The 27,793-nt window shown below is 70.9% G+C and overlaps 3 protein-coding genes and 2 non-coding genes across 8 annotated transcripts in view; all 5 read left to right on the top strand.

The window, feature by feature from the left end:
- LOC139605013 (SCO-spondin-like) overlaps positions 1-8,167 on the top strand; it is a 30,873-nt gene extending 22,706 nt beyond the window's left edge. Inside the window, 20 exon segments of the mRNA XM_071456346.1 lie at positions 20-1,037; positions 1,144-1,238; positions 1,531-1,806; positions 1,880-2,071; positions 2,522-2,719; positions 3,178-3,345; positions 3,549-3,680; positions 3,766-4,042; positions 4,327-4,482; positions 4,555-4,604; positions 4,708-4,875; positions 4,960-5,073; positions 5,175-5,316; positions 5,656-5,990; positions 6,256-6,635; positions 6,723-6,818; positions 6,894-6,954; positions 7,027-7,157; positions 7,512-7,662; positions 8,065-8,167. Coding sequence (XP_071312447.1) covers positions 20-1,037; positions 1,144-1,238; positions 1,531-1,806; positions 1,880-2,071; positions 2,522-2,719; positions 3,178-3,345; positions 3,549-3,680; positions 3,766-4,042; positions 4,327-4,482; positions 4,555-4,604; positions 4,708-4,875; positions 4,960-5,073; positions 5,175-5,316; positions 5,656-5,990; positions 6,256-6,635; positions 6,723-6,818; positions 6,894-6,954; positions 7,027-7,157; positions 7,512-7,662; positions 8,065-8,087 — 4,163 coding nt within the window. The 3' untranslated portion in view covers positions 8,088-8,167.
- Positions 8,168-8,725: 558 nt separating this feature from the next.
- Positions 8,726-18,244, top strand: TBRG4 (transforming growth factor beta regulator 4). Its single transcript, XM_071456425.1, has 11 exons — positions 8,726-8,866; positions 9,258-9,673; positions 10,761-11,075; positions 11,368-11,539; positions 12,209-12,366; positions 13,278-13,388; positions 13,747-13,891; positions 14,689-14,946; positions 15,451-15,562; positions 16,559-16,673; positions 17,886-18,244. Exons 2-11 carry the CDS (start codon positions 9,326-9,328, stop codon positions 18,009-18,011), a joined length of 1,860 nt encoding a protein of 619 aa, XP_071312526.1. The 5' UTR covers positions 8,726-8,866; positions 9,258-9,325; the 3' UTR covers positions 18,012-18,244.
- LOC139605074 (small nucleolar RNA SNORA5) lies at positions 14,115-14,246 on the top strand. Its single transcript, XR_011684216.1, has one exon. It is a non-coding gene; the product is annotated as a small nucleolar RNA SNORA5 (small nucleolar RNA).
- Positions 15,179-15,309, top strand: LOC139605075 (small nucleolar RNA SNORA5). Its single transcript, XR_011684217.1, has one exon. It is a non-coding gene; the product is annotated as a small nucleolar RNA SNORA5 (small nucleolar RNA).
- A 1,339-nt stretch (positions 18,245-19,583) lies between the features above and the next one.
- Positions 19,584-27,694, top strand: NACAD (NAC alpha domain containing). 4 transcript variants are annotated; one of them, XM_071456384.1, is made up of 9 exons: positions 19,584-20,106; positions 22,135-25,683; positions 25,974-26,150; positions 26,228-26,316; positions 26,396-26,479; positions 26,734-26,880; positions 26,952-27,083; positions 27,274-27,396; positions 27,554-27,694. In XM_071456384.1, the coding sequence occupies exons 1-9, from the start codon at positions 20,085-20,087 to the stop codon at positions 27,566-27,568; spliced, it is 4,338 nt and encodes a 1,445-aa protein (XP_071312485.1). In that variant the 5' UTR covers positions 19,584-20,084; the 3' UTR covers positions 27,569-27,694. The 4 variants fall into 4 exon arrangements, with proteins under 4 accessions (XP_071312485.1, XP_071312483.1, XP_071312486.1 ...); XM_071456382.1 differs by lacking the exon at positions 19,584-20,106 and adding an exon at positions 20,186-20,307; XM_071456383.1 differs by lacking the exon at positions 19,584-20,106 and adding an exon at positions 21,425-21,563.
- The last annotated feature ends 99 nt before the right edge of the window (positions 27,695-27,793 follow it).

The following is a 27,793-nucleotide window of genomic DNA, read 5'->3' as shown; positions in this document are numbered from 1 at the left end:
GGGTGTTTTTGGGGTGCAGAGGCCGGCTGCCCCCCGGGCCGGACGTTCCGTGAGTGCGGGGGGGGCTCGGGGTGTCCCCGGAGCTGCGCCCACCTCGGGGGGGCCGTGGGGTGCGCGGGGGGGTGCCAGGAGGGCTGTCACTGCCCCCCCGGGACCTTCCTGCACCGCCACACCTGCCTGCAGGTGAGAGCCCCCGGGGTGCTGCCCCCCCAATCCTGCGGTGGGAATGATGGGGGGGGGCGAATTTGGGGTTTGGGACGGGGTCCTCCAAGCCATGGGAGCCCCTCAGAGCGGTCGGGGATCCCGGAGGGGGAGGATCCCCTTTGTGGGGGTGTCCTGGGGGTGTTCCCTGGGCCACGGGGGCTGCGTGGGCTCCCCCCGGCAGGGTGGTCCCGGGGTCGGGGGGATCACGGGGAAGGGGAGGGACCCCTGGGACAGTGGGGGGGTCCCCAAGGTGCTTCTGTGGGGTGGTGGGTGCCCCATGGGTGCCCCCCAGGAGTGTGGGTGCCCGCCGGAACAGTGCGGGGTTCATGGGGGCCCTGGGTCTGTGGTTTGGGGTGATTTGGGGTCCCTGGGTCTGTGGTTTGGGGTCCCTGGGTCTGTGGTTTGGTGTCCCTGGGTCTGGTTTGGGGTCCCTGTGTCTGTGGTTTGGGGTCCCTGGGTCTGGTTTGGGGTCCCTGTGTCTGTGGTTTGGGGTCCCTGGGTCTGGTTTGGGGTCCCTGTGTCTGTGGTTTGGGGTCCCTGGGTCTGGTTTGGGGTCCCTGGGTCTGGTTTGGGGTCCCTGGGTCTGTGGTTTGGGGTGGTTTGGGGTCTCTGGATCTGTGGGTGCCCCCGGGCGCCCCCCAAGCCCTGCTCAGCCCCAGCAGTGCCCCTGCTCGGTGCCGGCCGCGCTGCTGCGGGGGGGCACGCCCGGGCCCCCCCCCCGGGACCCCCCCCGGGACCCCCCCCGGCCCGGAGCCCTCCGGGAGCCCGCCTGGGGACCCCGCGATGGCGGAGCTGCCTCCGGGCGGGACCCTGCGCCTGGGCTGCGCCCGCTGGTGAGGAGGGGACGGCCCCGGGGCCTCCCCCACCCCCCAGGTCCTTCCCCTCGCCCCCTCCCCTCCCAGCGCCCCCTGCCCCCCTGAGCGCCCCTGTGCCCCCCAGCTCGTGCCTGTGGGGCCGCCTGCGCTGCGCCCCCGCCGGGGGCTCCGCCTGCAACGGGACCGCGACACCGACCTGCCCGAGCCCCCCGTGTGCCGGTGGGTACCGGCCCTATAGCCCTTGCCCTGTACCGGGGGTACGGCCCTATAGCCCCTGCCCTACACCGGGGGTACGGCCCTATAGCCCCTGCCCTGCACCGACCTGCCCGAGCCCCCCGTGTGCCGGTGGGTACCGGCCCCATAGCCCCTGCCCTGTACCGGGGGTACCGGCCCCATAGCCCCTGCCCTACACCGGGGGTCCCAGCCCCCCTGCCCTACACCGGGGGTCCCAGCCCCACTGAAGGGGGACCCAGCGGGTCCTGGGGTGTCACCGGCTGTTTGTGCCCCACAGCGGATCTCAGCCCCACAGCAGAGCCCGGCCCCACAGCGGATCTCAGCCCCACAGCGGATCTCAGCCCCACAGCAGATCTCGGCCCCACAGCAGATCTCGGCCCCACAGCCGATCTCAGCCCCACAGCAGATCTCGGCCCCACAGCGGATCTCAGCCCCACAGCCGATCTCAGCCCCACAGCGGATCTCGGCCCCACAGCGGATCTCAGCCCCACAGCGGATCTCAGCTCCACAGCAGATCTCAGCCCAATATCGGATCTCAGCCCCACAGCCCCAGGTGCGGGTCCCCCCCTGTGCCGCCCAGCCCGGGCTCTGCCCCACCCCGCCCCACTGACGGGCCCTTCCCGCAGGGGCCGAGGAGGAGCCCGGGGGGTCCCGGGCGGTCCCGTGGGGGCCGTGGGGGCCGTGGGGGCCCTGCAGCCAGAGCTGCACCCGCCCCGAGAGCCCCGCGAGCCGCAGCCGCCACCGGGACTGCGCGGGAGAGAACTGTGGGGCGGGGGGGAGCACCGAGAGCCGGCCCTGCAACCTGCAACACTGCCAAGGTACGGGGGATTTGGGATTATGGGGTTATGGGGTCACCCTGCAACCTGCAACACTGCCACGATATGGGGTTATGGGGTCTGGGGTCCCTGCAGCCTGCCCCCCCCGTGTGGGTACAGAGGTTGGGGCTCTGTGGGGGTCCCGCTCATTGTGGGGGGATCCAGTGGGTCCCTGCCCCTCTGTGGGATGTTCTGGTGCCGTTTTGGGGTCGCTCTGACGCTGTGGTTCCCGCAGCTCCCCCCTGTGTGACGCCGCCCTGTGAGGAGGTTTGGGGGGCTGTGGGGGGTTCTGGGGTATTTTTTGGGGTCCCTCTGATGCTGTGTCCCCCTGTGGGAGGTTCTGGGGTATTTTTGGGGTCCCTGTGACGCTGTGCCCCCCTGTGAGGAGGTTTGGGGGGCTGTGGGATGTTCTGGGGTATTTTTGGGGTCGCTCTGACGCTGTGGCTCCCGCAGCTCCCCCCTGTGTGACGCCGCCCTGCCCGTGCCGCTGGAGCCCCTGGGGGCCCTGGGGGTCCTGCTCGCGGCCCTGCGGGGGGGGGCAGCAGCGGCGGCTCCGCGCCTTTGCCCCCCCCGGGCCCGGGGAGCCCTGGTGCCCCCAAATCCTGGGGGGCCACGAACAGCGCCGGCCGTGCGGGGTGACGGCGTGCCGGGGTGCGGGATCGGGGCTGGGGATCGGGGGATATTGGGGTGTGGGGGGCATGAGGGGGCTACGGGGGGACACTGGGGGGATATTGGGGTGTCCCTGGGGGGATGTTGGGGGGTTCATAGGGACTGCGGGGGGTTGGGGGGTGTGGGGGGCATGAGGGGGCTATGGGGGGACACTGGGGGGGCTATGGGGGGACACTGGGGGGGATATTGGGGTGGCTGGGGGTGTATTGGGGGGTTCAGAGGGGCTGTGGTAGGATCAGGGGCTTTTGGAGACTGGGGGGGCGTGGGGAGCCCTGGGGGCTTTGGGGAGGGGGGGCTCGGGGGGCTCGGGGGGCTCGGGGGGCTCGGGGGTCGCGGGGTCTGTCCGGGTGTTTCAGGGGGGCAGGGATCGGGGGTCTCGGGGGGTCTCAGGGCGAACCCAGGCGGTGCCGGGGGTCACCCCCTGTCCCCCCCCCCCGCAGTGAACGGCGCGTGGTCCCCGTGGGGTCCCTGGTCGCGCTGTGACGTCACGTGCGGGGGGGGCCGCTCCGTGCGCAGCCGCTCCTGCTCCAGACCCCCCCCCAAAAACGGGGGCAGCCCCTGCCCCGGGGGGGCGCACGAGCTGCGGGTCTGCAACCCCCGGGCCTGCGGTACGGGACTGCGGGGGGGCACCGGGAGGGGCTGGGGGTGCCCTGGGGGGCTCGGGGGGCTCCGGGAGGGGCTGGGGGTGCCCTGGGGGGCTCGGGGGGCACGGGGAGGGGCTGGGGGTGCCCTGGGGGGCTCGGGGGGTGCCCTGGGAGGCTCGGGGGGTGCCCTGGCGGTGTCGGGGCGCTGACGGTGCCCCCCTCCCCAGGCCCGCGGTGCCCCCCCGGGCAGACCGAGTCCCCCTGTGCCACGCGGTGCCCGCGGAGCTGCCGGGACCTGCAGGAGGGGGTGTCCTGCGAGGGGGGGGCTCCCTGCGAGCCCGGCTGCCGCTGCCCTCCCGGTGAGACCGCGGCCCCCCCCGGCACTCCCTGTGTGACCCCCCCCCGGCCCCGGCCCCCCCTGAGCCGGTCCCTGTGCCCCCCCAGGGACCCTGGAGCAGGACGGGGGCTGTGTCCCCCCCGCGCTGTGCGGGTGCCTGGACTCGGGGGGGCACCTCTGGGTGCCGGGGGGGAGCGGCCCCGCCCGGGGCTGCCGCAACTGCACCTGCGCAGGGGGGCGGCTGCGCTGCGAACCGGGGGCGTGCCCGCCCCCCTCCGCCACCCCCGGGACCCCCCCCGGGACCCCCCCCTGCGCCTGGAGCCGCTGGAGCCAGTGGGGACCCTGCAGTGTCACCTGCGGGGGGGGGCGGCAGGAGCGGTACAGGTGAGGGGGGGACACGGGGGAGACACGAGGGGAACACGGGGGTTGGGGGGGGGGGGGGACACGGCACCTTGGGGACAATGTCCCACCGTGGGGGTGGGGACACGGAACTGTGGGGACGCAGAGCTTGGGAGAGAATGCGGTGTCTTTTGGGGGGGGGGGTCATGGCCCTGGGGGGGCCACGTCGCCTTGGGGACACACGTGGCGCTGAGGGGACACAAACCCCACGGGGGTGACGGGACACTGGGGGGGCTGTGGGGACACCCGATGCCCGTGTGGCCCCCCAGGACCCCCATCCCCGCCGAGGGCGGGGGCAGACCCTGCGGAGCCCCCCAGGAGCAGGCTCGGGGCTGCGAGGAGGCGCCGTGCCCCCCCCTGTGCCCCGGGGCGGGGGCCGAGCGGGCCCTGGGCGAGCGCTGGAGCCCCGGCCCGTGCCGGCACTGGTGAGTTGGGGGCGCCGGGGGGGCCGGGGCGCTCTGAGCGCCCCCCACCCTCCGCCTGTGCCCCCCCCGCAGCACCTGCACCCCCGAGGGACCCGAGTGCTGGGACACGCCGTGTGCCGCCGGTACGGGGGCCGGAGGGGGACTGGGGAGGGCAGGGGGGGCTCACGGGGCATTGGGGGGTCCCGAGGGTCCCGGTGACCCCGGTGCCCCCCCGTGCCCCCCCAGAGCCGTGTGACTGGAGCCCCTGGGGGCCCTGGGGGCCCTGCAGCGGAGACCCCTGTGAGGGGGGGTCCCGCCTGCGCCACCGGCACCCCCTGCACCCCGAGCCCCCCGGGCGGGCGTGTGCGGGGGTCCGCACCCAGAGCGAGAGCTGCAGCTCCAGCGCCTGCCCCGGTAACGCCGGTAACGCCCCGGGAACCCCCTCCCTGCGCCCCCGGTAACCCCCCCGGGCTGCTCAGGGCTCCCGCGTCCCCCCAGAGCCCCGCTGCGGCGAGAGGGGCCGGAGCCGCAGCCCCTGCGCCGGGCGCTGCCCCCGGAGCTGCGCGGACACCTGGGCGCCGGTGCAGTGTCTGCAGGGACCGTGCGAGACAGGTACGGCCCGGCCACCGCCACAGGCTGTCCCCACCGTGTCCCCGAGCACCCACGGTGTCCCCACCGTGTCCCCGAGCACCCACGGTGTCCCCCCGCCCCAGGGTGCCGGTGCCCCCCCGGGCAGCTGCTGCAGGACGGGCTCTGCGTCCCCCTGAGCCGCTGCCGCTGCGGGACCCCCGGCGGGGACAGCGGGAGCCGCGAGGTGGCCCCGGGGACCGTGACCCGCATCGGGTGCCACAACTGGTGCGTGACACCGAGGGGGGGACGCGGTGGGGAGGGCACCAGCACTCGGGGACAGACACGGGGTGGGGGGACACGGGGGGACGGCACGGGGCCGGGGAGGGGGGACAGACACGGGGGTGACAGCGGGACGGGCACGGGAACGGCGGGACGGGCACGGTGACAATGGGATGGGCACGGTGACAGTGGAACTGGCACGGGGGACAGGGTGGGACGGGCACGGTGACGGTGGGGCGGGCACGGGGGACAGGGCACAGTGCTGGCAGGACAGGCACCGTGGCGGTGCCACACGGCAGAGCCCCACATGCGGTGACGGTGACACGCGTGTCACCCCCCGTGCAGCACCTGCGAGAACGGGACCCTGACCTGCCCAGCGCTGCCGTGTCCCTCTCCGGAGCCCGCCACGCCCGCCATGCCCGTGTCCCCCGCCATCCCCGTGTCCCCCCTGTCCCCGCTGTCCCCCTTGCCCCCTCTCTCCGCCCCGCTCCCCCTCTCTCCCGAGCCCCCCCTGTCCCCCGCCGTGTCCCCCTGGTCCCCCTGGTCCCGCTGCTCCCGCAGCTGCGGCGGCGGCACCCGGAGGCGGCAGCGGCAGTGCCGGGAGCGCCCCGGGCCGGGGCCGCCGTGCGGGGAGAGCCCCGGGGAGGAGACGGCGGCGTGTAACGCCCAGGCGTGCCCCGGTGAGAGCGGGGACACCGGGGACACGGAGGGACCGGGGCGGAGCGGGGAAAGGGAGGGAGGGAGGGAACGGAGGAGGGAACGGGGAACGGGGAAAGAACGGGAGAGGGGAACGGAGCGGTGGGAGAGGGAGGGAGGGAGGGCCGGGGGTCAGGGCGGTGCCGGTGACATTCCCGGTGCGGTTCCCGGTGCCATTCCCGGTGCCGTTCCAAATGTGATTCCCGGTGCCGTTCTCATTCCTGGTGCCATTCCCGGTGCCGTTCGCAGTGCCGTTCCCGATGGCCCCAAGCTGCCCCCCGGGTGAGGTGTGGCTGGACCCCGGCCCCGCCTGCGAGCGCAGCTGCCAGGACCTGGCGGGGCCCCCCGGGACCTGCGGAGGGACCCCTGCGCCCCTCGGAACCTCCGGATCCCCCGGGACCCCCGCGACCCCGGACAGCTCCGGCACCCCCGCGACCCTCGGGACCGCCGTGACCCCGGACAGCTCCGGCACCTCCGGGGTCCCCACGACCCCCGGAACCCCCGCGACCCTCGGGACCGCCTCGCCCCCCCCGCGCTGCACCTGCGGCCCCGGGCGGTACCGGAACGGCTCCGGGCAGTGCGTGAGCGCGGGGAGCTGCGGCTGCCGGTACCGCGGGGCGCTGCGAGCGGTGAGCGGGGCGGGGGGCGCGGGACGGGGCTCCCTGAGCCGCGTCTGGGGGTCCCTGAGCAACGCTGGGGTCCCTGCCCCGCCGCAGGCCGGCAGCGAGTGGCAGGAGCCGTGCGGGACCTGTCGCTGCTCCGAGGGACGCGTCACCTGCTCCACCTCCTGCCCCGCGCTCACCTGCCCCGAGGTGCGGGGCTCCGGGGGGCTCCGGGGGGCGCGGGGGGTCCCGGCGGGCCGGGGCTGAGCCTGGGGGTCCCCGCAGGGCACGGAGCCGGTGCGGGAGCCCGGGAGCTGCTGCCCCGTGTGCCGGGACGAGTGGCCAGGTGAGACCCCGCACCCAGGGGAGGGGCGGCCCCGGCAGCCCCCCCGCTCACACCGTGTCCCCCCCGGTGCAGAGGAGCCCCCCGGGCCGTGCCGGCTCCTCACGGCGCTCCGGACCATCGCCAAGGGCGCGTGTGTCCTGCGGGGCGTCCGTGTCACCTACTGCGCGGGGGCGTGCCGCTCCCGCACCGCCGTCAGCGCCCAGGTACGGGGGGCGCGGGGGGACCCCAGCCCCGCCTGCTGCCCCCGGAGCCGCCTCTGCGCGGCCCGGGGCTCTCCGGGACTCTCCGGGGCTGTCCGGGAGTGTCTGGGGCTGTCCGGGGTGACCGGGGGTGTCCCTGGGTGCCCGGGGCTGGCCGGGGCTCTCCGGGGCTGTCTCCGGTGATCTCCGGTGCCCCTCGGTGCTCCCCGGTGCTCTCCGGGCTCCCCGGGTCTCTCCGGTGCTCCCGGGTGTCCCCGGGCTGTCCCGGTGCTCCCCGGTGCTCTCCGGGCTCCCCGGGGCTCTCCGGTGCTCCCGGCTGTCCCCGGGCTGTCCCCCGCCGTGACGCGGTGTCCGCAGGAGCCGTACGTGCGGTCTCTGTGCGAGTGCTGCAGTTACCGGCTGGACCCGGCCCGGCCCGTGCGGGCCCTGCTGCTGCCGTGCCCCCGGGGCCGCCCCCGGCCCGCGCTGCTGCCCCGCATCGCCCAGTGCCGCTGCGAGCCCTGCCGGGGTGCGGGAACGGGAACGGGGGAACGGGGGAAAGGGGGCTGGGGGAAGCCGGGGGGAACGGGGGAATGGGGGCTGGGGGAAGCCGGAGGGATCCTGCCGGACTCTGGGGGAACGGGGGTGTCCTGAGGGGCTCCGGGGCCTGGGGGGATCCTGCCGGGACTCGGGGGGAGCGGAGGGAGCAGGGGGATCCCGCCGGGGGTCGGGAGGAGCGGGAGATCCTGCCAGGGTGCGGGGACTGGGGGGATCCTGCCGGAGCTCTGGGGCCGGGGGGATCCTGCGGGGTTCCGGGGGGGACACGCGGCCCCCGCGCCGCTCGGAGCGCTGCGGGTGGAGGAGGGGCTGTCCTGGGGGTCCCGGGGGGCTGCGGGGGGCTCGGGGACAGCCGGAGCCTCCTGTCCCGCAGGCGGGGACTTCAGCCGGCGCTGAGGAGACTCCCGGACACCGCCCGTCCCCCCTCGTGTCGGCATCGAGATCATTATGGATACCAATAAACGATCGATAATCGATGGAGCTCCATAATCGATAATTAGTCGTTAACAGATAACCTCACCCGGGCACTGGGGGAACTGGGGAACTGGAGGGGGAGCACTGGGATGAACTGGGGGTCCCAGGGAGCAGCACTGGGATGAACTGGATGACTCGGGGGAGCACTGGGATGAATAGGGTGTCTCGGGGGGCGGCACTGGGATGAACTGGGATGAACGGGGGGTCTCCAGGGGTGCACTGGGATGAACTGGAATGAACTGGGGGACTCGGGGGCGGGCACTGGGGTGAACTGGGGATCTCCGGGGGGGCACTGGGGGGCACTGGGGGGCACTGGGGGGCACTGGGATGAACTGGGGGACACTGGGGGTCTCGCTGCTGGCGGAGGCTGCAGTTTCCCCCGCTACCACACGAGGGCGCCCACAGAGAGGAGGGCGGGTGGGAGGGTCCGGGCCCGTCCTGTACGCGGGGACAGCGCGGGGACACTGCGGGATGGACAGTGCGGGATGGACACTCTGGGGACACTCTGGGGGACTCTCTGAGGGACACTCTAATGGACGCCCCTTGGCGCCGATGGCGGCCGCGCTCTCGCCCCGTCACGGACAAGGCGCCGCCGCCGCGTGATGACGCAGACGAGCAGCCAATAGCGGGCGGACGCGGCGCTGTGACGTCATAACCACGCGCCTCGGTGGCGGCCCGTGCGCGGGGCCCGGGCGGGAGAGGTCAGAGAGGGCCTGGAGCGGGACCGGGAGCGGGGATGGGATCAGGGACGGGACTGGGAACCGGATCGGGGGCGGGATCGGGATCGGGAATGGGAGCGGAACTGGGACCGAGATCGGGATCGTTGATGGGATCCGGCATGGGACTGGGTCCGGCGTTGGGATCGGGACTGTGGGAACACTGACGGGGCTGGGAGAAGCGGGCCCGGGGAAGCGCCGGAGGGAACCGGAACCCGGGCGGGGAGGTCGGGAGCGGGGCCGGGCTGTAGAGCATGGGCCGGGGGGAGACCGGCACCGGAGGGGCCCGGCCCGTGGGGGCAGCTGGGGCACGGTTCACTAACGCGGGACCGGGCAGTGTCCCGGTGCGGCCGCCCTAACGCTCGGTCCCGCGCAGAGTCCCGGGATGCGGCGCTGAGCCCTGCCCGGTGCCGCCGAGCCCTGCCCGGGCACCGAGCCGTGCCCATGGCCGCGCACCTGGTTCGCCGCTGCTGCCGGCGGCTGCTGCTGCTGCCGGCGCCGCCGGGACCCGGCGCGGGGCCCGCCCTGCGCACCGGCCCGGCCCGGGCCGCCGAGGAGCCGCGGGCACGGGCACGGCCCGAGGGCGAGGAGCAGCAGCTGCGGGAGCTGATCCGGGAGGCCGGCAGCGCGCAGGAGCTGCTGCAGCTGGGCCGCGGCTCCGCCCTGAGCAGCAACCTGGCGGCGCTGGCCATCGCCCGGCTGGCACGGCTGAGCACGGAACAGCACCTGGACACCGAGAGCCTGCGCGGGGACCCCCGCTTCCAGCAGCTCCTGGGGACACTCGATGCACAGGTGGGACAGGGACAGGGTGAGGGACACACCTGGGAGGGACTGCTGGGGACAGGGACGGGAGGGACTGCTGGGAACACACCTGGGACTGTTGGGGTCACACCTGGAAGGGGCTGCTGGGGACAGGGCTGCAGTGGCTGCTGGGGACAGGGCTGCAGCGGCCACTGTGCTCTGCTCTGTACCTGAGCACTCAGGGCACACCTGGGGCACAGGCTGGCAGTGCCCAGGTCCCTCCAGCGGGTTCAGGGCACACTTGGGAGGTGGCACAGGTAGAGGAGCGGTGTCCCAAATCCTCACTCGTTATCCCTGTCCCACACCTGTCCCTGTGGCTGATCTCTTAGGTGTGGAACACACCTGTTGTCCCTGTGTCACATGTATCCCTGCGTCCCTGTGCAGATCTCCCAGGTGTGGACCACACCTGTGGTCCCTGTGTCACTCATGTCCCCATACCTCTGCAGATCTCCTAGGTGTGGAACAGGGCTGGTATCCCCATGTCTCACATCTGTCCCCGTGTCCCCTGCAGATCTCTCAGGTGTGGAACACGCCTGTTGTCCCCATGTCACACCTGTCCCTGTGTCACGCCTGTCTCTGTGTCCCCCTGTCCCTGTCCCCGCAGATCTCCCAGGTGTGGAACACGCCCGTTGTCCCTGTCTCACCCCTGTCCCTGTCTCACCCTGTCCCCGCAGATCTCCCAGGTGTGGAACTCGGCTGTTGTCCCTGTCTCACCCGTGTCCCTGTCTCACCCCTGTCCCTGTCTCACATCTGTCCCTGTCTCACCCTGTCCCTGTCCCCGCAGATCTCCCAGGTGTGGAACACAGCTGTTGTCCCTGTCTCACCCGTGTCCCTGTCTCACCCGTGTCCCTGTCTCACCCGTGTCCCTGTCTCACCCCTGTCCCTGTCTCACCCTGTCCCCGCAGATCTCCCAGGTGTGGAACTCGGCTGTTGTCCCTGTCTCACCCGTGTCCCTGTCTCACCCGTGTCCCTGTCTCACCCTGTCCCTGTCCCGCAGATCTCCCAGGTGTGGAACTCCGCTGTTGTCCCCCTGTCTCACCCATGTCCCTGTCTCACCCCTGTCCCCATGTCCCCGCAGATCTCCCAGGTGTGGAACTCGTCGCTGCTGCAGCTGCTGCGCGTGCTGCCGGCGCTGGGGCTGGCGCGGGGCGGGCGCCAGGTGCGCTCGGTGGAGCAGGAGGTGCTGTGGCGGCTGCGGCGCCTGCCCCTGCGCCAGCTGGTGCAGCTGGCAGAGCAGCTGGCGGGGCAGGGCCACCAGGGGCTGCTGCTGCCCGAGGTGCTGCGCAAGCTGGAGCTGCGCTGGACCGAGCTCGAGGGCACCCGCACCGTGGTGACGCTCATGGCCAAGGTGGGACACCTGTCCCCCGCCCTGATGGAGCGCCTGGAGGACAAGGTGGGACCCTGCACCTGGGCACGGCACGGGGGTGGCACTGGGGGCCTCAGCCTGGGCTGGAGGGGTCACCTGGGGTCAGCGGTGCCACCTGGGGTCACCTGCACCACCCGTCCTCTGTCTCCTTTCTCCCACCTGTGACCTGTCCCACCTGTCCCTTAGGCCCTGGAGCTGACAGAGCAGTTTGTCCCTGTCTCACATGTCCTGTCCCTCCTGTCCCACCTGTCCCTTAGGCCCTGGAGCTGACAGAGCAGTTTGTCCCTGTCTCACCTGTCCTGTCCCACCTGTCCCTTAGGCCCTGGAGCTGGCAGAGCAGTTTGACCCCGACGAGCTGCGCCGTGTGGCGCTGGCACTGGCGCTGCAGCAGCGCCGCTGCGTGCCCCTGCTGCGGGCCCTGAGCTACCACCTGCTGCAGAAACCTGCTGAGCTGCCCCTGCCTGTGCTCACCGACCTGCTCTTCGCCTTCAGTGAGTGCCAGGGACACCTGCAGGGGGCTGGGGACAATCTGTGGTCCCATGTCACTGTCCCGGGGCTGGGAGTTGCTGGGCTGGATGCCAGGGACACCTGCAGGGGGGCTGGGGACAATCTGTGGTCCCATGTCACTGTCCCGGGGCTGGGAGTTGCTGGGCTGGATGCCAGGGCCGTCTGCAGGGGCTGGGGACAAATCCTGGTCCTGTGTCACTGTCCCGGGGCTGGGAGTTGCCTGGACTGGCACTGGGTGGGGGAATCCAGATGAGCTTTGGGGTCCCAAACGTGTCCTGTGCTAGCCAGGTGGGGTGAGGGAGTCCAGGTGAGCCCAAGCAGCTGTTGCCAGTGGGTTTTCCCAGTGCTGGGTGGGAACAAGGGGCTGGGCACTGTTGGTCAGCCCAGGGTCATCGAGGGGGCCATTCTGGGTATCCTGTCACTCCAGGTGTCCCAAACCCCTGGGAGCTCATAGCATGAGGCCATTCCATCACCCTGTGTGTCCCAAGTCCCTCCCCAGCTCACCTGCAGCCCCTTTGGGCACTGGGAGGGCTCTGAGGTGTCCCTGGAGCCTCTCCTCTCCAGGTGGCCGTCCCCAGCTGTCACCTGTGGCGCGGGGGGCACGGGACAAGGTGCTCAGAGCCCCCTGTGCTGAGCTGTCCCCCTTGGCACAGGTAAGCTGAGCTTCCAGCAGCCGCAGGTGCTGCACCGCCTGGCCCTGGAGCTGCAGCCTCACCTGGGCAGCCTGAGCCCGGCTCAGGTGCTGCGCTGTGCCCGCTCCTTCAGCAGCCTGCGCTGGCTCAGCCGGCCCCTGGCCGAGGCCATGGCTCAGGTGAGCCCTGGGGGACAGGGGGGACTCACCTGGGCCTGGGGGACAGGGGGGACCTCACCTGGGCCTGGGGGACAGGGGGGACTCACCTGCGCCTGGGGGGACAAGGGGGACTTCACCTGGGCCTGGGGGACACAGGGGGCCTCACCTGGGCCTGAGGGACAGGGGGGACTCACCTGGGCCTGGGGGACAAGGGGGCCTCACCTGGGCCTGAGGGACAGGAGGGAGCTCACCTGGGCCTGGGGGACAGGGGGGAGCTCACCTGAGGGACAGGGGTGACTCACCTGGGCCTGGGGGACAGGGGGGAGCTCACCTGGCCCTGGGGGAGGCAGGGGACACTCACCTGTGCAGGGGGTGTTGTCACCTTTCCCAGCAGGTCCCTCTCACCAGTCTGTGCCATTGTCACCTGGAGCAGGTGGCAGCAAGGACCCCTCCCTGTCCAAGCTGTGTCACCATTCCCAGTGGGAATCAGGGATCATTTCCCGCTGGATTTGGCTCCATCCAGAGCCTCCAGCTGTGACAGCTGGTGCTGTTATTGTCCCAGTTCTGTCCCAGTTGTGTCCCAGTTCACCTCTCTGCACGTCCCCATGCAGACTAAGACATTCCAGCCTGCCCTTGTAGCTGGATAAGATCCCAGGATAAGATCCCCCACCCCTGGTGTCCCACCCAGCAGGGTCCCTGCTGATGTTTCCAAGCTTTTCCTTGCTGCTCCTCTCCCAGTTTCCTGCCACTTCTGCCCAGTTCCTGCCTGGTCCATCCCCTGCCCTGTCCCACCCACACTGGGGTGTTCCAGAGCTTCCCCCGGTGCCTGCAGAGAGCCCCAGCATTCCCTCACTGGTGTTCCCACCTGACGTGTCCCAGCTGTCCCTCCTGTCCCCGCTCTGGACAGCCCCACATTCCCGTTTTTCCTGCAGTACTGCCTGGATAACTCTCAGGACCTGTCCATCACCCAGCTCTGTGGGATCCTCGTCTCCTTCGCCCGCCTCAATTTCCAGCCCAGCTCCAGCGAGGAGTTCTTCTCCATGGTAATGTCCCTGGGGTTCCCTGGGGTCTGGGAGGGGAGGGACCTCAGAGACCCCCCAGCTACAGATCCCTCCCCCAAAGCCTTCCAAATTCCCCGTTTTCCCATGTCCTGGCACTCCAGGTGCCCCCAATCCCTCCCAGCTCCCTCTTTGGGCACTGGGAGAGACCCTGGAACCCCCTCCAGGTGACCCCTGCCAAGCTGTCACCTGTCCCAGAGCACAGGTACATTCCCATGGGAAAGGGGCTGTTGGATGGCTGAATCCATGGGGTGACAGGGTCACCTGAGCGGGCCCTGCAGCCCCAGCGAGGGAGGTGGTGACAGCTGTGTGGCTGAGCTGGGCTCTGTGTGTCCCCCTGCAGATCCACGAGCGGCTGCAGGGGCAGGAGCAGCAGCTGGACGTGCACCTGCTGACAGATGTGGTGTGGTCCCTGTGTGTCCTGCAGCAGCCCCGGGCCCCCCACCTGAGCCAGGTGCTGTCCCCTGAGTTCCAGGCCCGGCTGCAAGGTGAGCACAGTGGGGCTGGTGACACCCTGAGCTGGGAGCCAGGGGGTGGACAGGAGCTGGGGGGCACCTGGGGGGGTCACCTGTCCCACGGGGGTACCTGTCCCCCAGGGTCACCTGTCCCCCCGGGTCACCTGTCCCCCAGGGTCACCTGTCCCCCCGGGTCACCTGTCCCCCAGGGTCACCTGTCCCCCAGGGTCACCTGTCCCCCAGGTGCTGCTGGCACCGCAGCCCAGTCAAATTCGGTCCCTGTCCCCCCATGGCGGGGACCGGCCACCGGCTGCCACAGTGACCTCCGTGCCCACGAGCCCCGTGTCCCTCTCGTGGGACCCGGGGGTCAATGCCACTGGAGACATGGAGTCTGGGAATGCCTGGGGCTGGGGGGGCTTCTCAGGGGCTGCAGGTCACCTGGGGGACAGCTGTGTCACAGTGTCACAGCCCATGGCTGCAGCTCACCTGGGGCACAGCTGTGTCACAGTGTCACAGCCCATGGCTGCAGGTCACCTGGGGCACAGCTGTGTCACAGTGTCACAGCCCATGGCTGCAGGTCACTTGGGGTACATCTGTGTCACAGTGTCACAGCCTGTGGCTGCAGGTCACCTGGGGCACAGCTGTGTCACAGTGTCACAGCCCGTGGCTGCAGGTCACCTGGGGCACAGCTGTGTCACAGTGTCACAGCCCATGGCTGCAGGTCACTTGGGGTACATCTGTGTCACAGAGTCACAGCCCGTGGCTGCAGGTCGCCTGGGGTATAGCCTGTCCCTGGATGCCACCTGAGTGTGTCCCCACGTGTCCCACAGGTGACAGCTCCCCCCGGGCACAGAGCTCGAGGCTGAAGCTGCTGCACATCAATGCCACGGCCAGGCTGGAGGTGCCGGGCTACGAGGGGCCCTTCCTGTCCCCCGAGCTGCTGGGGGGGCACGGGGACAGGGACAAGGACAAGGACAAGGAGAAGGCCACCCCCCTGCAGCGGTGGCTGCGGGAGGCACTGCCAGGGGCACTGGGGGGCCCCGACCTCGTCCGGTACAACGTGAGCACCGTGTATGGCTGGGACATCGGTGAGTGCCACCTGCCAGTGCCACCCCTGGGCCCTGACACCCACCCTGGGCACCTTCCAGTGCCACCCCCAGGCCTGCCACCTGCCTGGGCACCTTCCAGTGCCACCCCTCATCTGTGCCACCCACCCTGGGCACCCCCAGCCCTGTCCCCCGTTAGCCTCCTGTGTCACCCCTCGGCCCTGTCACTTTCCCCTATCACCCTCCAGCCTTGTCACCTTTCCCTGTCACCCTCTGCAGCCCAGTCAAATTCGGTCCCTGTCCCTCAGTGTCGGGGACCGGCCACCGGCTGCCACAGCAATTCCTGTGCTCCGCGTGTCCCCTGTCCCCTCCTGGGACCTGGGGAGCGGAACCCCACGGACACCGCCCCTCTGGGGTGGGCTCAGCAGAGCCCCACGGGTGGCTCTGAGTCCCCTCTGTCCCCTGCTGGGACCTGGGGAGGTGGATCCCCATGGACACCGCCCCTCTGGGGTGGCTCTGAGTCCCCTGTCCCCTCTGTCCCTGCAGATGCCGAGGCGGTGCTGGACAGTGACAACAAACCTCTGCCCGTGAGGGACTACACTGCCCCCCACCTGTCCCACTCTGAGGGGACAAAGCCACTGCCACCAGGGGCCAGGAGGTGCGTGGGGACGGGGGGGACAGGAGGGGGACAGGAGGTGGGTGGGGACAGCAGGGGCTCCCCTGGTGGGGGAAGGGGGGACAGTGGAGGGGACAGGAGGGGAAGGGGGGGACAAGAGGAGAGGAAGAGGAGGGGAACAGGGAGGGATGAGGAGGGGGAATGGAAAGGGTCAGTGGGGGAGAAGAGGTGGAATGAGGGGGACAGGGAGGGGACATGGGACAGGAAGGGGACATGGGACAGGAAGGGGACAGGAGGTGGTGGGAGAGGCACAGCTCAGGCACCCCCGGGCCGTCTCTGCTCTGGGTGCCCACGCTCACGGCTGTCCCTGTCCCCGGGGTACCTGTGCTCATGGCTGTCCCTGTCCCCATGCTCACGGCTGTCCCTGTCCCCATGCTCACGGCTGTCCCTGTCCCTGTCCCCATGCTCACAGCTGTCCCTGTCCCCTGTCCCCATGCTCACAGCTATCCCTGTCCCCTGTCCCCGTGCTCACGGCTGTCCCTGTCCCCTGTCCCTGTCCCCATGCTCACGGCTGTCCCTGTCCCCTGTCCCCATGCTCACGGCTGTCCCTGTCCCTGTCCCCATGCTCACGGCTGTCCCTGTCCCCATGCTCACAGCTGTCCCTGTCCTTGTCCCCGTGCTCACAGCTGTCCCTGTCCCCTGTCCCTGTCCCATGCTCATGGCTGTCCCTGTCCTCATGCTCACAGCTGTCCCTGTCCCCGTGCTCACGGCTGTCCCTGTCCCCTGTCCCCGTGCTCACAGCTGTCCCTGTCCCCGTGCTCACGGCTGTCCCTGTCCCTGTCCCCATGCTCACAGCTGTCCCTGTCCCTGTGCTCATGGCTGTCCCTGTCCCTGTCCCATGCTCACGGCTGTCCCTGTCCCCATGCTCACAGCTGTCCCTGTCCCCATGCTCACGGCTGTCCCTGTCCCTGTCCCTGTGCTCACGGCTGTCCCTGTCCCTGTCCCCATGCTCATGGCTGTCCCTGTCCCTGTGCCCAGGGTGGCCGTGCTGCGCTGGGAGCTGCCGCAGTTCAGCTCGCGGGGCCGGGAGCTGCTGGGCCGGGGCTCCATGGCCCGAAGGCACCTCCGAGCTGCCGGCTTCCTGCTGGCCGAGGTGAGCATGGCACACCCACAACAACAGCCAGCAACACCCTGTAACACCCTGCAACATCCAGTAACACCCTGCAACAACAGCCAGCAACACCCAGTAACACCCAGTAACACCCTGCAACAACAGCCAGCAACACACACCCAGCAACAATACCCAGCAACAGCCAGCAACACCCTGTAACACCCAGCAGCAACATCCAGCAACACACACCCAGCAAGACCCAGCAACAGCCAGCAACACCCAACAGCAACACCCAGAAACAACACCCAGCAACACCCAGTAACACCCAGCAGCAACACCCAGCAACACCCAGTAACACCCAGCAACAACACCCAGCAACGCCCAGCAACATCCAACAACACCCAGCAGCACCCAGCAACACCATCCAGCAACATCCAACACCACCCAACACACCCAGGACCACCCCCCGGTCCCTGACAGCCCCTGTGTGTGTCCAGCACTGACAGGGCCACCACGGGGCCTGGCCCCGGGTGACACATCCACCTGGCACTTGGACCCTCCCAGCCCTTCCAAAGAGAAAGAGTCCCAAAATGTTCCCAAATCGTCCCAGAGTATTCCCAAAATGTTCCCAAATAGTCCCAGAATATTCCCAAAATGTTCCCCAGATATTCCCCAAATGCCACCTGAGCCTCCCTCTCAGGAGCAGAGCCCAGCCCCATCCTGTGAGGTGTCCCCAGGACTCAGGTGTGGCCTCACCTGTGCCCAGCCCAGGGGACGGTCCCTGTGCCCGTGGCCACCCTGGTGACACCAGCCGGGTGCCATTGTGCCCCTGGCACAGCTGGGCACAGCTGGCACTGTTGGGATGGAGGCTCTGACACCCCCTGGGGGGCTGCCAGCTGCCCCCAGCCCGGGGCTCAGCAGGGATGAGCCACCGTGATCCCCCCGGCCACCTGCCAGGGGCTGGGGGGGACAGGGGTGACAGGGAGGTGACACAGACGAGCTGATCCTGTGGGGTCATCCAGGATTAACCCCTGGGGGTAATTATAGCCCGGGGGGAGTGTGACAGCCACGTGTCACCCCCAGGGTCACTGCCACCCCCTGCTCTCATTGTCGCTGTCACACCTGGGGGGTGGTGGCACGTCCCAGGGTGGGCACTGGGACCCTCCCAGGTGGGTGGCATGGCACAGCCAGGGCAGGACAGGAGGGGACGCAGCTGGGACCCCGCGGCTGCTGTCACACCCCTGTCCCCTGCAGGTGCCACACTACGAGTTCCTGGAGCTGAAGCTGGAGCGGCAGCGCGTGGCCTACCTGAAGGACAAGGTGGCCAAGGCCCTGGCCAGTGACACGGCAGGGGACACAGCAGGGGACACGGCCACCTAGCCCGCCTCACCTCATCAGCTGGCCCTGTCCCTGTGCCAATGTGAGCAGGTCACCGTGCCGAGGTGGCCCCGCACCTGAGCCCAGGTGGCCACGTCACCACAGCGAGGTGGCCACGTCACCAGGTCACCGTGCCCGGGTGGGACCCCACAGTGAGGTCCCCCTGTCCCTGTGTCACTGTGTGACTGCTGCTCCGTGTCACCAACGGCTCAAATAAACACAGAACTGTACAGGGATGGTGGCTGGGCATGGTGGCATTGGGGGTGGGTGACACTGGGGACAGGAACATTGGGACAGGTGTCATTTGGGACATGACATTGGGGATGGGTATCATTGGGGACTTCGGGACAGTGGGGATGGGTGGCATTGGCAACACATGACATTGGGGATGGGTATCATAGGGGACAGTGGGGAGGGGTGGCATTGGCAACACATGACATTGGGGATGGGTGCCATCAGTGCCAGGTGTCATTGGGACCAGGTGACATCCAGGCTGGGTGACATTGGGGCTAGTTGGCATCATGGCCAGGTGACATTGGGACTGGGTGGCATCATGGCCAGGTGACATTGGGACTGGGTGACATGGGGGTTAGTTGGCATCACGGCCAGGTGACATTGGGACTGGGTGGCATCGGGGCTCGGTGACATGGGAGCCAAGTGACATCTGTGGTGGTTGGCATTGGGGTTGAGTGACATGGGGGCAGGGTGATATTGGGGTCGGGTGACACTGGGGCCAGGTGACATTGGGGCTGGGTGATGGCAGGGACAGGTGACATTGGGGCTGGGTGACATTGGGAATGGGTGACACTGGGAATGGGTGACAGCAGGGTGGGGTGACACTGGACGGGTGGCAGTGGGGGCGGTGCCATCGGTGTTGGTGGCACGTGGCTGTGCCCACCCCCCCTGTGCCCGGGGCCGCCGGTCTGAGCCGGGATCGGCATCAGGAGCCACCAGCGGCCTTGATTCCCGATTATCCCGGGATTGTCCCCGGGCCACGGGGACAGGGACCGGGGCTGGCTCGGGCGGGGCTGGGGGTGGCACCGAGGGCACGGGGACCCCGCGGGCCGGGGGTGTCCCTGCCTGGGGGGGGTCACATCCCGGCCGTGTCCCCCGTGGGGTCACGGGTCCCCGCACGGGGGAGGGGGACAAAGTGGGGGTGAAACACCGGGGGGGGACAGATTGGCGGCCACCGAGACCCCTCCGGCCCCAGGGAGGGGGACACGGGCAGCTGGGGGGGACACACGGTGACAGGGGCACACACAGTGACACGGGGGGCACACACGGTGACAGAGGGGGGCACACACGGTGACAGAGGGGGGCACACACAGTGACACGGGGGACACACACGGTGACAGAGGGGGCACATACAGTGACACGGGGGGCACACACGGTGACAGAGGGGGGCACACACGGTGACACGGGGGGCACACACGGTGACACGGGGGGCACACACGGTGACAGAGGGGGCACACCCGGCGGGCGGGAGCTGCTGAGTCACCGCCCGGGGCTGTGCCTGGCACCGGCGGCGCGGGCACGGCCGGCCCGGGGGACAATGCCCGCCCTGATCCCGCACCCCGGTGCTCGGGGACAGCGGGGGGGACGCGCGGCTCCCTCCCTGTCCCCCCCGGTGCCACCAGGCCCGCGCAGACGCTTTGGGGGGCCCCGCCCTGTGTCCCCCCCCCCGGGACACCGCGGGATGCTCATCCCCCCTTTCTTAGGAGACAAAGTGGGGGAAACTGAGGCCGGGCCCCGCCCTCGCCCCCCCCCCGGAGCTGATGCAAGCGCTGGGTGGGCCCGCGCCCCCCTCCCCCGGCCCGCAGCGCCCTCCGGCACGGAGCCTCTATCGCGACAGAGCCGGGGCCGGGCGGGACGCGGTTCCCGCTGACATCAGCCGGGCCGGGGCCCCCGCCCCCGCCGCAGCCCCGCTGATGCTCCCGCGCCGCCGCCGCAGCCGCGTCCGCCCGGCCCAGCCGAGCGGGGGGAGCGGGGGGGGCCGGGCCGGGGGGGGCCGCGGGCAGCGCCGAGCCCGGAGAGTCCCCGGGAGCCGGGGGGGGCGGACCGGAGCCCCAGAACGGGATGCCGGAGGGAGCGGAGGCAGGTGAGGCCCGGGGCGGCGGGGGCGCGGACGGAGCGGGAGGATGAGGAGGGAGAGGAAGAATGGGAGCGGAGGGATGGGGGTGCGGGATGGAGCCGGAGAATGGGGATGGAGCGGGGCGATGAAGGACGGAGCCGGAAGGATGAAGGACGGAGCGGAAAGGACGGAGCAGGAGGATGAGGATGGAACAGGAGGATGGAGCCGGTGGGATGAAGGACGGGGCAGGGAGGAGGGAGCCGGAGCCGTCAGGGTGGAGATGGAGAGATGAAAGGAAGAGCGGGAGCCATGGAGGGATGAGGATGGAGCAGGGGATGAAGGACGGAGCAGGGAGGGGTGCAGGATGGGAGGATGAGGATGGAGCAGAGGGAAGGTGGATCGAGGTGGGGGATGAAGGACAGAGGTGCAATGATGGAGCCGGAGGATGAGGATGGAGCCGGGGGATGAAGGACAGAGCCCGAGGATGAGGATGGAGCGGGGAATGAGGGGCAGAGCGGGAATGACGGAGCCCGAGGATGAGGATGGAGCGGGAGGATGAGGATGGAGCGGGAGGACGCGGCCCGGCCGCGGCTCTCGGCAGCCGCCACCGCCCGGGCTCGGGCCTGGCAGTACCGGGGGGCTCCGGCCCGGCCCCCCCGCCAGGGCGCGGGGACTTTGGGGACCTCGCTTCGGGGTCACCACCCTGAACCCCCGGAACCCGGCGGGTTGTGCCCCCCGGACTGGGAGGTGCTGGTGGGACTGGGGGGGGCTGAGCCTCACCCCCCTCCCCAGCACCATTCCCCCCCCCAGGGTGGGAAACTGAGGCACAGCCCAAGGTCACCCCACACCGCTGTCCCCGGGGGCCACTGTCACCTGCGGGGGGGGCTGGGGACAGCCGGGAGCACCGCCAGGGTCACCCGCACCTCCTGCGGGGCTGGCGACAGCGGGGACAGGGACAGGGACACACCCCAGGGTCACCCTGTGCCTCCGTGCCCCCAGAGCTGAGGCTGGGGGTCCCCGAGAAAGGGGCGAGGGTCCGGTTTGTGCGGGGGGGTCAGGGTGTGCAGAGGGGACCCCAAAAGGGCCCCCGAGGGTGGGGGGGCGGCCGCGGCCAGGCAGGGACGGGCTGGATTAACGGGGTCCCGCAGCCCCCCCTTACCGGGTAGAATCACCCCAGAACGGCCCCGGGGTGTGACGGGGACAGGACCCCCCCCCAAGGAGCCTTTCGGGGGTCCCCAGCACGTGGCGGGGGGGTTGTGCCGGACCGAACCATTCCAGACTATGGGGGGGGGGATCAGCGGCACCTGCCCCGCAAATCCCCCGCGAGGCCCCGCCCCCTCCCGGCTCCCCCCGCGCCGCCCCGCCCCCCCCACCCCTTTATAACGCCCGGGGGGGCGCGGGGTCGGTGCTGCAGGAGGGGCCGGGGGCGACCGCGGCTCTGAGCGCGCCCGCCCGCCCCATGGAGCCGTGCCCGGGGGCCTCAGGTGATGCGGGGGGGACCCAGGGGGCTTTTTGGGGTAGGGGTGGGCACGGTGGGGCTGAGCACCCCCAAACTGAGCGCAGGGTGTGGGCACGGGGCGCCCTGGGGAGGGGGGGATGCGCCCTCCGCCCCCCTCCCCATGGAGGGGTCTGGGCTGGGGTCCCGCCCTGGTGCAACCGCGTGGCCCCCACAGAGAGGGGTTTGGGGACGGGCGGCTGCTGCTGCTCCCCCTCAGTGCCCCCAAACCTCCGGGGACCCTCCCCAGGTGCTCCGGATGGGGCTCACCTGTTCTCCCAGCCCTGCCTGGGTCGGCTGGCACCAGCCCCCACCCAGGGCACTGGCCCGGGTGTCCCCCCTCCCACCGTGCCAGGGTGACCCTGGGGGGCTTTGGGGGCTGTGGCACTCGGGGCTGTCCCCGCTCTCTATGGTGGCCCTGGGGGGCTGTGGCACTCAGGGCTGTCCCCGCTCTCTATGGTGGCCCTGCGGTGACACTGTGGCACTCAGGGCTGTCCCCTCTCTCTATGGTGGCCCTGCGGTGACACTGTGGCACTCAGGGCTGTCCCCTCTCTCCGCAGCCCCCCCGCCGATGCCGGCCAAGGAGGAGGCTCGCCCCCCGCCCGAGGGGGCCAGCTGTGAGCCCGGCCCCGCCGCCGCCGCCCCCCCCGGCTCTCCGTGCCGCCCCCCGCCCGCGGACCCGCTGGACACGCGCATCGTGATGGGCGAGGAGACGCGCTGCGCCCCGCCCGAGCCGCGGGGGGGCCCCCCCGTGCCTTGTCCCTTCCCCGCGCCCCCCAAGGAGCCCCCCCCGGGCCGCCCCCCCGCGCTGGACCCCGAGCTCTTCTTCACGGCGCCCTCGACGCCGGTGCGGGCGGGGGGGGCGCGGCCGGTGCCCCCCGAGGAGCCGACGGACGGGGACAGCGAGGGGCTCTGCTCGCCCCCCACGTCCCCCTCGGGCTCCTACATGACGGCCGAGGGCGGCAGCTGGGGCTCCTCGGGCACCGCCAGCACCTCCCCGTCCTGCTCCCCCAACCTGGCGGCCGAGGCCGAAGGCCTGGGTGAGGCTGAGGGTGAGGCCGAAGGGCTGGGGGGGGCCCTGGGGCTGCCCCCCGGCCTGGGAGACCCCCCGGCCTTCCCCCCACTGTCCCCCGAGGAGGAGGATGACGATGAGGATGATGACGACGAGGACGGTCCCTTCGCCCCGCCGGGCTGTGCGGACGACGAGGACGAGGATGATGATGATGATGAGGACGGGCAGACGCCGGAGGAGGAGGATGAGGATGAGGGCTCGGGGCTGATCCCGGCGGCGCTGCTCCCGTTCCGCGGCAGCCTCCTCTTCCAGGCCGAGGCCGTGGAGATCTCACCCCGGGCCGCCCCCGAGGAGGAGGAGGAGGATGAAGGCAGCACTTCGGCGTCCTTCCTGCGCTCGCTGTCCGAGAGCTCCATCCCCGAGGGGGGGGACGAGGCCTTCGCCTTCCGCGACGACACCGACGCCTCCTCGGACTCGGCCGCCTACGACGGGGACGAGGACGAGCGGCTCTATGGCAGCGAGCGGCACGCGGGGGACACCGCGACACCCCCGGGGACACCCCCGGGCTCCCCCGCGCCCCCCGGCGTGGAGCTGCACCTCCGGGCCGGGTCCGCGTGTCACCCCCCCGCTCCCGGATCCCCGGGGACACCCCCGGCACCCCCCGGAGGGGACGCGCAGCTGGACGGCGACGCCTTTGTCCCCATCACCGGGGCGTGGCCCCCGGCCGAGCCCCCCGAGGAGGCGGCGGCAGCCACAGACGGTTCTGGAGCCGCGCAGGGACCGTGCCCCGAGCTGGCAGGGACCGGCCCTGTCCCCCAGGCCCCGGGGCTCTGTGCCAGGGACACCCAGAGCCACCAGCTGGGGGGCACCAATGGGGAGCCCCAGGACGGCCCTGGCGGTGACAGTGATGGTGACAACGACCTTGAGCTCAGCACGGGGACAGTGGGGAGCGCTGACGGCCACAGCGAGCTGGGATCTGCAGCCACCACCCTGGGGACACCAGTGACACCGACCGCCCTGGATCAGATGGACACTGCAGACAATGACGTGGTGGCACCAGTGGCACCCAGCCTGATGGACTCGGTGGACGCCGACCTGGTGGCACCAGTGACACCAACCCCACTGGACGAGATGGACGCTGCAGCCCCCAGCCCGGTGACACCCAGCCCACCTGACACTGACGTGGTGACACCAGGGACACCAACCCCACTGGACACTGCAGACAGTGATGTGGTGACAGCCAGCCTGATGGACAGCACAGCCACCAGCCTGGTGGCACCCAGCCCGTTGGATGCTGCAGCCCCTGATGTCGTGGCATTGGTGACACAAAGGCCACCAGATGAGCCTGACACTGTGGCCACCAGCCTGGTGACACCAGTGACACCCAGCCCTCCAGATGAGCCAGACAGTGTGGCCACCAGCCTGGTGACACCAGTGACACCCAGCCCACCAGATGAGCCGGACAGTGTGGCCACCAGCCTGGTGACAACAGTGACAACAAGCCCTCCAGATGAGCCAGACAGTGTGGCCACCAGCCTGGTGACAACAGTGACAACAAGCCCTCCAGATGAGCTGGACAGTGTGGCCACCAGCCTGGTGACAACAGTGACACCCAGCCCACCAGATGAGCCAGACAGTGTGGCCACCAGCCTGGTGACAACAAGCCCACCAGATGAGCTGGACACTGTGGCCACCAGCCTGGGGACAACGGTGACACCAAGCCCCCCAGATGAGCCAGAGGACACCATGGCCACGGACCTGGTGACACCAACCCCACCGGTGACAGCCAGCCCCCCAGATGAGCCTGACACTGTGGCCACCAGCCTGGTGACACCAGTGACACCAAGCCCACCACGTGAGCTGGATATCACGGCCACTGACCTGGTGACAGAGGTGACACCCAGCCCGCTGGACAAGATGGAAGTTGTGGACACTGTCCTGGTGACACCAGTGACACCCACCCTGATGGCCACTGCAGCCACCGACCTGGTGACATCAGTGACACCACCCTCCCTGGATGAGAGTAGCACTGCGGCCACCGACCTGGTGACATCGGTGACACCTGCCCTGATGGACACCACGGACGCTGCCCCAGTGACCCCGAGCGTGATGGACACCACGGACACCAGACCGGTGACATCAGTGACACCGAGACCCCAGGACGAGACGGCCACCGTGACCCCCGGCTCCATGGCCCCTGTGACCACTGAGACGGGCACCGTGACCGCCACTGCAGTGACCCCCGACTTGAAGGACCCCGTGACCCTTGCTGTGGTGACCCCCAGCCCCCCGGCTGCTGTCCCTGCCCCGTGTCCCCCTGCCCGGGCCGTGTCCCCCGTGGCGCTGGCAGCCGGGGTGGCCCCGTCCCACGAGTCCCCCGCGTGTCCCCCGGCACAGGCGCCGCTGTCACAGCCCCCCGGGGATGTCCCTGAGGAGCGGGGGGACGCGGCCACCGCCTCGGCCGAGGGTTTGTCCCCGGCGCTGCCGGACACGTCCCGCACCGGCTCCGGCTTTGTCACCGTCCCCGAGGGGGGAGAGGCCGCGCCAAGCCCCGCCGGGCCCCGCGGGGAGCCCGAGGAGGAGGAAGAGGATGAGGAGGAAGAGAAAGAAGAGGATGAGGAGGATGAGGATGCGGCCCCCGCGCCCCCCTCGCCGCAGTTCACGGCCTCGGAGCGGGAGGTGTTCGTGGGGACCCCCCCGGCCCCCCCCGAGCTGCTGCCACCACCCGGTGCCTTTTCGGGGCGCGGGGCCGGCCCGGGGGTCACCGCCCCGCTCCGGGGGGCCCCGGGGCTGCCGCCCCCCGCCCCAGAGGAGCCCCCCGCCCCCCGGCCGGGCCCTGAGCCCCCCGGCCACGCTGCAGGGGACACCGATGCCAAAGTCCCCCCGAGTCCCCCCGGGGCCCCCCCCGAGCAGCAGGAGGAAGAGGAGGCCGTGGGGGGGGTCGCCCCCAGCCCCCTGCCCGCTGCGGGGCCCCCTCCTGAGCCCCCCCGCCCTGCACCCCCCAAACTCAGCCAAGTGCCTCCTCCCAGCCCCCCCAGGCCCGCCCCCGGCCAGGAGCCCCCCCCGGGGCTGCCCCTCTCCAGGAAGCACCTCGAAGGTAAGAGACCCCCCAAAACCCCCCCATGGCCGTGGGACTGGGGCGGGCACTGCCCGGGGTGAAGGGCACTTTGGGGGGTCCCTGGGTGCAGCCCCACGGGGGTTTGGGGGGCACCACCAGCTCAGCCCCCCCCCCTTCTCCCTGCCATGGGGTGTTGGGACCGGGGTGGGCACCCGGGGGTCTGGGGGTGCTTTTGGGGGGTCCCTGGGTGGGCAGTGGGGATGAGCAGGCGGGGCTGAACCCCCAGAGGGGTTCTGGGGACCCCCCAGCTCAGCCCCTGTGCCCCCCAGCCCCCCAGGCCCCCCCGCAGAAGGAGCCGGAGCCCCGGGGCCGGGCGGGGGTCCCGGGGGTGGGGGCGGCCCGGGCGCCCCCCCGGGGGTCTCTGCAGTCGGAGTCGAGCTCGTCCAGCGAGGCTGAGCCCCCCCAGCCCCCCCCGGCCCCCCAGCGCTGCCAGCCCAACCACCGAGGTGAGGGGGGGTCCCGTGGGGTGCCCCCGCCTTTGGGGGGCCCGGGAGCCCCTCTCACCCCAACCCCCCCTCTGCAGGGTCTGGGAACGAGTCCGAGAGCAACGACGAGTCCATCCCGGAGCTGGAGGAGCCCGAGGGCTCGGAGCTGCCCCCTGCCCAGCCCCAGGTGCGCTTTGGGGGGATCGGGGGGGTGCTGGGGACCCCCGGCTGTGGGGGTATCCCTGACCCCCCCTCCCGTATCGCAGGTGCCCCTCGGCCACGGCCTCGGGCCCGGGGAGGAGCCGCTCAGCAAAGCCAAGCAGAGCCGCAGCGAGAAGAAGGCCCGCAAGGTGGGGGGGCCCGGGGCTGCCCCTCGGGGCTGGGGTCCCATCCCGGGCATGGGGAGGGGGCTCAGCCCTGGGAGGGGCAGGTCCCTGCTCTGGGGTGGGACTCGGGGGGTCCCCACCGTGGGCTGGGGGTGTCCCATGCTGGCCACGCTGAGGGACAGCATCCCCCGTGCCTGGCTGTGTTACCCGGGGATTTGGGGTGCTGTGGGGGCTGTGCCTCCCCCGGCGCTGTGGGGGCTCACTCGGTGCCCCCCCAGGCCATGTCCAAACTGGGGCTGCGGCAGATCCACGGCGTCACCCGCATCACCATCCGCAAGTCCAAGAACATCCTGTTCGTCATCTCCAAACCCGACGTGTTCAAGAGCCCCGCCTCCGACATCTACATCGTCTTTGGGGAGGCCAAGGTGGGCTCGGGGGGCTCTGGGGGGGCAGCTCCTGGCTCGGGGGGGCTCTGGTGACCCCGTGTGTCCCCCAGATCGAGGACCTGTCCCAGCAAGTGCACAAGGCAGCGGCTGAGAAGTTCAAGGTGCCCCTGGAGCACTCGGCGCTGGTGACCGACGCTGCTCCTGCCCTGGCCATCAAGGAGGAGAGCGAGGAGGAGGAGGAGGTGAGCTGGGGGGCTCTGAGACCCCCGGGGGTGGGGGGTGCCAGCGCTGTGACCCTGGGGTGGACAGGGCAGGCTCAGCTGGGCATGGCCGAGGTGATGGTGTGGCCTGGGGCTGTGCAGGGGGGGCCGTGGCATTCAGGGCTGGGTGTGTGCTCGGGGGGGCTCTCACGGCGCTGTGCCCCCTCCCCAGGTGGATGAGACGGGGCTGGAGGTGCGGGACATCGAGCTGGTGATGGCCCAGGCCAACGTGTCCCGGCCCAAGGCCGTGAGAGCCCTGAGGCACAACAACAACGACATCGTCAACGCCATCATGGTGAGCGGGGGCTGAGACCCCCTCCCCTTTTCCCAGGGGGGATTGGGGCCATGAACCCCCCCTTTTCCCAGGGGGGATTGGGATTGGGGCTGTGACCCCTCTCCCCAGCAGGAATTTGGGGTGACCCCAGCATTCCTGCCTCTGCTCTCTCCCACAGGAACTGACCATGTAGCAGCCGGGGGTGTCCTGGCCCCCTGTAGAGATGCACAGAGCCCCCCCAGACCCTTCCTCCTGCCCCCCATCCTCCTCCTGGTCCCTGGACTGCTCAATAAAGGCCTCCTGCACCCCTTGGATCGCACCTCGCCTCCCAGGCCTGATTTGGGGGGCCCCTTTGCCAGCAGTGGGATCGGGGCAGTGCCTGGGGGTGTAACTGGGATTGGGAGGTGGAAGGGACAGG

The sequence above is a fragment of the Agelaius tricolor genome, unplaced genomic scaffold (genome assembly GCF_023055355.1).
Source record: "Agelaius tricolor isolate 1412-34295 unplaced genomic scaffold, bAgeTri1.0.p SCAF_58, whole genome shotgun sequence".
NCBI lineage: Eukaryota > Metazoa > Chordata > Aves > Passeriformes > Icteridae > Agelaius > Agelaius tricolor.
Note: the sequence above shows the minus strand (reverse complement) of the source record. Positions and strands in the feature narration are given on the sequence as shown.

Excerpts from the sequence above, each read along its gene's own strand:
- TBRG4 (XM_071456425.1), top strand. The coding sequence starts at position 9,326 with ATGGCCGCGCACCTGGTTCGCCGCTGCTGCCGGCGGCTGCTGCTGCTG. Across the intron at positions 12,367-13,277 it reads TGGCCGAGGCCATGGCTCAG|TACTGCCTGGATAACTCTCA; the intron begins GTGAGCCCTGGG and ends TTTTTCCTGCAG. Across the intron at positions 13,389-13,746 it reads GCGAGGAGTTCTTCTCCATG|ATCCACGAGCGGCTGCAGGG; the intron begins GTAATGTCCCTG and ends GTCCCCCTGCAG.
- NACAD (XM_071456382.1), top strand. The coding sequence starts at position 20,280 with ATGAGGATGGAACAGGAGGATGGAGCCG. Across the intron at positions 26,317-26,395 it reads TGCCCCCTGCCCAGCCCCAG|GTGCCCCTCGGCCACGGCCT; the intron begins GTGCGCTTTGGG and ends CCCGTATCGCAG. Across the intron at positions 26,480-26,733 it reads GCGAGAAGAAGGCCCGCAAG|GCCATGTCCAAACTGGGGCT; the intron begins GTGGGGGGGCCC and ends GTGCCCCCCCAG.